This window comes from Nesoenas mayeri, assembly GCF_963082525.1.
Source record: "Nesoenas mayeri genome assembly, chromosome: 8".
NCBI lineage: Eukaryota > Metazoa > Chordata > Aves > Columbiformes > Columbidae > Nesoenas > Nesoenas mayeri.
In genome coordinates this window covers 16788881-16796073 of record NC_137554.1, presented here as the reverse complement: position 1 = coordinate 16796073, position 7193 = coordinate 16788881, and the positions used below count along the sequence as shown (strand labels likewise).

The window sequence follows — 7193 nt, the reverse complement described above, 5'->3', positions numbered from 1 at the left end:
CAATTTCGTCATACAAGAACTGGAAAGAAAAAGAAAAGAAAACACAGACACGCTAAACGTTTTTCAATTAATTATCTTCCTGAAAGACCTAAGACAGAAAAGCACGTGTGAAAAAAAAACAAAATTACCTTTCAAAAGTCTCGTCTCACCATCTCAGGATGAAAATAGGGGAAAAAAAGAAAAAAAAATAAATAAAGCAGGGGTGCAGGGGCAGTCCTGGGAAACACTGAGATACAAAATGAGGTCATGATGCTTCAATCATGGTTAGAAAAAGCTGTTTCCAGAACGGTCAGTGGCTGCTAAAGCATATGAAAATGTACAGCTCAAAATTCCTGATCAAGCAAATTATTCAGCCATAAACTCAGGTACTTAGCTTCACTGGTGTGACTTGTATGCCTCATTATGCACAGCTTTATGTACTTCTAACATATCACTGCTAAACATATAGAGCTGCTGGATCATATGCTGATAGAGATTGTCCTGGAGTTTCCCTATGAGTTTCTTTTCCCCCACTGGACTAGGTATAAAGAAAGGCAAAGAAAGTCCGTCTAGTGGTGCACCTGGCATACATTCCTCTATCCATGGAGACAGAGTATCAGAAAGGAAAAAAATAACATTTTTCAGTGACCCTGACATTTGATACTGATGCAAAAAAGGAAAGGAATGGCAGCGTTTGAAGCCGAAAGCATGAAGTTTCTTTATATTTCCTATGATTTAGTATCTCTCCCCCCACATGCAGCAGATTCCTTTATAGAGACTCTTGTATATGGGCCAACAGTGCCCCAGCAATGCCTCTGATGACACAGTGGAAAGTTTCTAACCGCAGTATCATTTCCAGCATTTCTCGTTTATTTTATCCCCAGTCCCCAAAGACATACTTTTTCTGGTGGAATAAGTAAGGTTTTCATTTTTCATGAATAGAATTGAAAATCTATTTGATGACCAAATGAATTAGAGTAGACAGAGAATCTAATTCTTTGGGTTTGTATGAAATCTGTTATAAAAGCTGGCTTCCAGCTTTCACTCAATCTAAACACAAAAAGTAGCAGTGACCCTGAGAAAAAACACTCATGGTATCTGTTTAACCAGACTTGTAAATTATTTTTTCTCCTGTAATAAATAGGAAGATACAGTCACATAGCATGTTTTGCTTTCAAAGCATTTCATACGCCTTGCAAGCCAGTAATATTCATAGCATTGCTGTGAGATAGCTTGGTACAGTTTGCTCACTTTACAACTATAATTACAAGTAGGAAAAAAAAAAAAAAAGAGGAAGAGAAACCTGATTTCTGAAAGTTTTTGGTGCACAATTGTATATGATTTTCCTTGCTACATGTACCATCGACAAAATGAGTATTTATGACTGTGACTTCTTAATTGGGTGAACAAACGTCTGATTTATACAGTCCAGCATGGTAAATAAAGCATACAAAATACACATGCAATTTTCTAATAAGAATTTGGAAAATCAAGCCTCCCCTCTACAGCCTGCCATCCTTGCTACAAGGGACTGTAGAGGGGAGCAGTACTGCACAGACCAAGTGATCACTCAGGGTTCCTGGCTGTAAGGCCTGAGTCACTGCACAGTTTGCCACATCCACCCCATTTTCATACCTGCTCTTTAGCTCTCATCTTGGCTGGGAGAAGCCTGAAAAGCAGCTCAGCTTGAGCACGAACTAACCTGTCTGCCACTTTATCATTGAAGTCTAACCACCATGACAAAGTATATAAAAAAGGATATGCTGCTTTACAGCCCTCTGCAAATTTAAAGAGAAAAAACTCCCGCTGACTTCAAGAAGCTTCAGATCTAGCCCACAGTGGAATAACTTCTCTCTCTTTTTCAAGAGACTTGAAATATCAAATATCATCTGATTATTCAGGCTTGAGTCTGATTTCACAAAGTGTATGCAGACTTAATCTATTGGGCTACGGCTGCTGAGGCTGCCGGTGGCACTGCAGTGTGAGGAGGATCCACACTGCGCTCAGGCTGCTGTGAAGGCAGCACAGTGACAGCATGGTGTCACCTGGGAACCAGCAGCTCCCTGTGTTTCCCCTGGCGGGTCTGAAAGCAGAACCTGACCCGTTCATGGCTGAACTGAAAAATCACCCAGTCATCTGCATAGCTGCCTGCCTTTATCACAATTGTTTACAGCAAAAAACTTGACAGCCATTTGACATGCTGTGAATAGGTATTGTACCCCGCTGCCTTAGAGGTGAGTGCAATACTATCTATGTATCATAATCCTGGGATATCAATGTTTAACCATGCTGTAAAGATCTTTACTGAGAAAATAGTGTATGCTTTCAACGAAACAGCTACAACCTGAGGCTAGTCTCCCGCCTGAGGACTGAGGTAATAAAACGGTTTTGTCTGTCAAACCATCGGCAGAGATTTGCTGGTGCTGTGACTCAGAGCTTAGAATCCCAAGCGTGTTCAGAAGCCTCCTTTAAGGAATTAATGCTTGCTTGTTTTGCCAGCCAAAGAGCGTTTACAGAAGCCAAAACAACCATGCTTGCTGTCCACTGTGCAAAGAGGTGATGACACCAAGAAGACAGGTCACAAGTCTGAGTTTATAGTCATTACACTTAGGTTGGTATGGCTTTTCATCCACTCAGTATGATCTTATGACCCCACCACTTTACAACCTTCCACTCTCTGGGCTTCACAGCACTTCTCCACTCTAGGTTAATCATTTCTCTGCCATTATCTGCCAAGAGTTCTTATCTCTTTTGCTGTCACTTTATAACAGGGTCCTCTTATCAAGCTGTACAAAATCACGTGACAGTGCCAAACCTATCACAAGTTCCAATTCTTCTGATTAGAGACTATCATGAAATGGGATACATGGTTTACAGCAGGTCACTAGTGCTAGAAAAGGTACAGAGTCCACTCAAAGACATGCCTGTTACTTTCTGAATTCTTGGATAATTTTTTTGTTGTTGTTCGTCACACCGACTTTCACTGAAGGTTATTATAGTCTGGGTCTCAAGGCCAGAAAAGTTTACAGGCTACAACTCTTCTATACTCAATGCTGCACACCTTGCACCCAAGGGTACCGTATATTTACACCTAATAATGTCTTCTGGTTCCCACACAGCCATCATACAGGATTCGATAAAACATGGACCTACATCAGTCGGTAAGTAACAGTTTTCTAACTGTTCTGAACACTCTGCATAAATATGTTAGACTTAGGGCTCTTCAAACTGAAAAAATTGTGACAACTGGGCGAGCCAAAAAACTTATTAATTTGTACATGCATTTAGGCCAAAATAGAATTTTATTATACAATATAAAAATGTAAGAAAACAGCTGATGATTCAGTGAATAACACTTTTCTTCAGAGATAATGTGATTATCAAATATATAATCAGATAAGTAATGGTATCTTTATCTATTACAATCGCTAACAACTGTGAAATTTTGTGTGTGTACATATATAAATATTTGCAAAAAATAGATTTAAATTGCTTCTGGCCTGACTATTCTTGTTGAAGAAAACCTCAGGAATGTTTTCAGGTCTTTTCTGTATTGTCATTCCATGGGGTGGGCTGGATAAAAAAGTCAGTTAAGACTTCAGAGCAGTGAAGAAGTGAACGTTTTCGGTAGCATATGGAAATAGCACTCTCTCCCCACCAGAAAGCCGGCATGCATGGGTGTCTCTGGCTTGCAGGCATAAGGGACATTGCACAGCCAGCTGCCCCAGCTGCCAGGGCTGCAGTGGCTGTGGACGAGCCCCAGTGGGTGCCTGTCCCTGCCCTTCTCCTTGCACATTCTATCTTGGGTCATTCTGCCTCTCACCAGACACTGGGAGTGAGGTGCCTTTCCCTTGGCAGGGTGATAGTATCCCCCACCCCATCAGCCTGTGCCAGGGACGAGAGGGACTGGAGAAGGCTTGCCAAGGGAAACCTTTTCTTCATGGAGAAGAAAGCTCTTCTCAAGCTGGCCCAGAAGTGCTGCAGGTTCCATAGCCCAGGGCTTTGCAAGGCTGCATCTCAGCATAGCAGTTTATGGCAAAGATCAAAGAAGGGAGCTTTGGCCCACGTGTGGGAAGCAAGGCTCATTCTCCTCCTCTTGCCCCCAAAGTGCGTCATCACATGGCAGGTGAGGTGCTTGCCGTGATGCTGGGTGTGATATGGGCACCTTGCCATCAAGGGAGTCTCTGGGACTGTGTAGATGGAGGGTGCAGCAACAGCTGCAGGAAATAGACTCAAACCTAGCTGAAACCTGATCTTGATCTCCTGGGTGGAGATGCTGCTTCTGCCAGGGATGTGTGCCCACCGGAAGGGCTCCCACCTCGGACCTAGCAGTCTCACAGGCAACTGACCCCCAGGGCCTCCCTTCTCAACCTTTTAACCTGCCCTACACCTTCTACACAAGAACCATGCCCAACACCACAGTGAGGTTTACGGGGCTGCAAACGGGTGGCTGGAGGAATAATGCCCTGTGGATCACACCACCAGGCCTGCAACTGCCCGCCTCCTGGCTGGCTGTGCCTGGTGCCAGCCCCACTCCAGGATGGGCTCCTGGTGCCTCTCCTCGGAGGGAGCCATGTGGACCCTCCAGCAATGCCATCAGGGTATCCTATCCTCAACAGCCGGAGGACAAAGTGTGGTCTCAGGCTGCTGGACATGGCTCTGGTGAGGGTAAGTTCACACCAGGCCAGGAGGGCTCATCCCAGCAAAACCACAAAGAAGTCAAAGCCAGGGAGCCTCTGGCACTTCTCTGCAGGTCTGAGGAGCTCGTTCACACAGCTGTGCCCCCAGGAACACGGGGAAAAGAAGAGTGAGTCCAGACTCCCAGCTGGGACTCACTTTCTTGGGCCTTGCTCTGAATTCTTCTCTTTTTGCCTGCCAGGGAGGGAAAGGTGCTAGGGAAGCCTCGGGTCCTTTCTCTTCAGCCTTCATCATGCAGTAGCAAAATAATAGTATATCTCATGTATCTGTAGAGTGGTCACTTAGATAAGATTTCTCAAGGTGAAATGACACAACCCAAGGAGAAGGGAAAATAAGGCACTCCTATCTGTCATGTTTGGACCAACTAAGTGCCATTTTCATGGCTTTCAAAAAACTGCCAGGTCTGGGATCCCTAAATCATGTGGATATGAGGAACAGATTGGTGAGAGACATAAGTTAGCAGAGTTCTGTTGTCATCATACCTTCAAACTGTACCCATATATGTATTGTATCACAGACACACCAGGACAGATTTGCAAAGCATGTCCCAGAAAAAGTAGCCCTAAATCCTGCAAAACTTTCTGAAGTTCTGTGTACTCTGGGTCAGGAGAGTATTCTGCCCTTGCATGGCACCGCACAGTCAGAGCCCACAGTGGCATCCGTGAAAAGCACCTCTAACTCAGCATTGTTAGCTGATCGCTGCATACCTGTAAGGTTTAAATGTAACTGGCACCACCCTGTGGGCCTCTGCTTGGAGGTGGGGGAACCAAATAGAAAAGAGCTAGATTCTGTTCTAATTTTCTCTTGGAGAGTAGTTCTTCGGAAGAGAAAGCTGCCCTCCCAGGGTATAAGTACAACCAACAGCAGGGCCAAGTCCTCTTAAGAGTAAATCCCATGCCTAGACTTTCACTTCTGTGCAGTCCATCCCAGCGCCTCCTTCACTTTTTCCTGGCTAGCCCATGGCAGAGCAGTGGGTGGGTTTGTGAGGGTGTTCCTGCCACGGCCTCCACAGCCCCCTCGCTGCCAGCGTCTAGGCCGTGGGCACTTGCTGCTTCCTGCTGCAGAGGTTGAAAGATGCCCTTATCAGGGAGCTTTGCACCCAATACATTCCTTCAGCCAGGAAGAAGTTAGTTTTTGGTATAAATCAGTGACGTGCCACAGCAAGAATGACCTAGCTCTCTCCCATCCAGCTCCCAGGAATGCAAATCAGACTCCACTGATTTAAATGGGACTGGATCTGCCCCTCAGAGAGCAAACACAACCAGCCTGGAGCTGCAGTATGAGTTGTTGATACCTGCTTTTAGCTTCACAGTCATATAGTCAAAGAGGCAGCTGGAACTCACAAAATCTTAACAGTACATCCTATCTTCCAGATGAAGAACATCACACATGTCAAACGGATTTATGAAAAATGTTATGGAAATGCTTTTCTTTTTCCTCAGATCCAGGGCAATACCAAGCTACTCAACTAGTTTTATTTGTCCTCTAATCAGACTCTTGCCTAAGTATCCTCAGGGACACTATGCAATTTTTATAAGCATTAGCTATGATTATTTAACAGAAATAACTGTTTCATTAACTTGAAAAAATGGTTATGTAAGAGGAAAAATTAATCGACTTGTAGTTTCTTACTGTGATTTTTTTCAGCTTGTATAATACCTTCTTAATTTTAATGTATGTCCTCGGGTAGTTTGCAGTATTACAATTAGTGCTCCTGAGTTTGGCAGGGTTTATTTTTCTGTATTATTTTTATTATTAGAATGCATATATAATGACATTCCTTATGATTAAGAAAGGCAGAAAATATCTTTAAAAGCTTGGATTAGGATTTTGGCCAGCAACGATGCAGGCACAGCTTCCACAGGAGTGAGCAGTTCGGGCTGTGTGAGGACTGCAAGACATGAGTAGTAGGTGATTTTTTTATAACAGTGAACTTTTGCTGTTATTCTTTACTGTTATAAATTTTTCTTCCCATTAAATACTTTTCATGTCGTTATACTGCAAATGAGCTTCCTATGAAAGGGGCAGTATTTACATTCACACTAAATTTTTTCCAGTTAATCTGATTTTAAATACCCAAATACATGAGGCAAAGTAACCCAAATTATGCCTGTGGTCTCCAGGGGGAAACCCTCAATACTGACAAAACGCCTGCAGCCACTCGTCCATGCGGGTAATTTAAAGGTCAGCTCTCAAACTTGTCTTTATATAGAGTAAAAGGGAAGAATTATCTGCAGCAGGAGTTGTGTTTTGCTGCACTGTGGAGAAAATGTTTGTATCTTCTCATGCCAGATTATTATTAATGTATAGAATTTACTCACATATTACGCGAGTACATCTGATATTTTATATAGATACGCAACCTTATATACTAATACCTTGTTATATACAATGAAAAGACATGCATCTGTACACAATCCTTATCAAGATTTCTCAGTATGAGCTATGCCTAGCTTATTTTCTCATGGTTTGTTTTATGGTTTTATGCTTATGTGTGGAGAAATCTTATATGAGAT

At 43.2% G+C, this 7193-nt stretch overlaps 1 protein-coding gene across 2 annotated transcripts in view; it reads left to right on the top strand.

The window, feature by feature from the left end:
- Positions 1–3076: 3076 nt before the first annotated feature.
- NR5A2 (nuclear receptor subfamily 5 group A member 2) overlaps positions 3077–7193 on the top strand; it is a gene marked incomplete at both ends in the record, with an annotated part of 90674 nt that continues 86557 nt past the window's right edge. For both annotated transcript variants that reach the window (XM_080348894.1, XM_080348893.1), the window contains one exon: positions 3077–3140. In XM_080348894.1, the coding sequence (XP_080205020.1) occupies positions 3077–3140 (64 nt within the window). The remainder of the gene's footprint in view (positions 3141–7193) is intronic.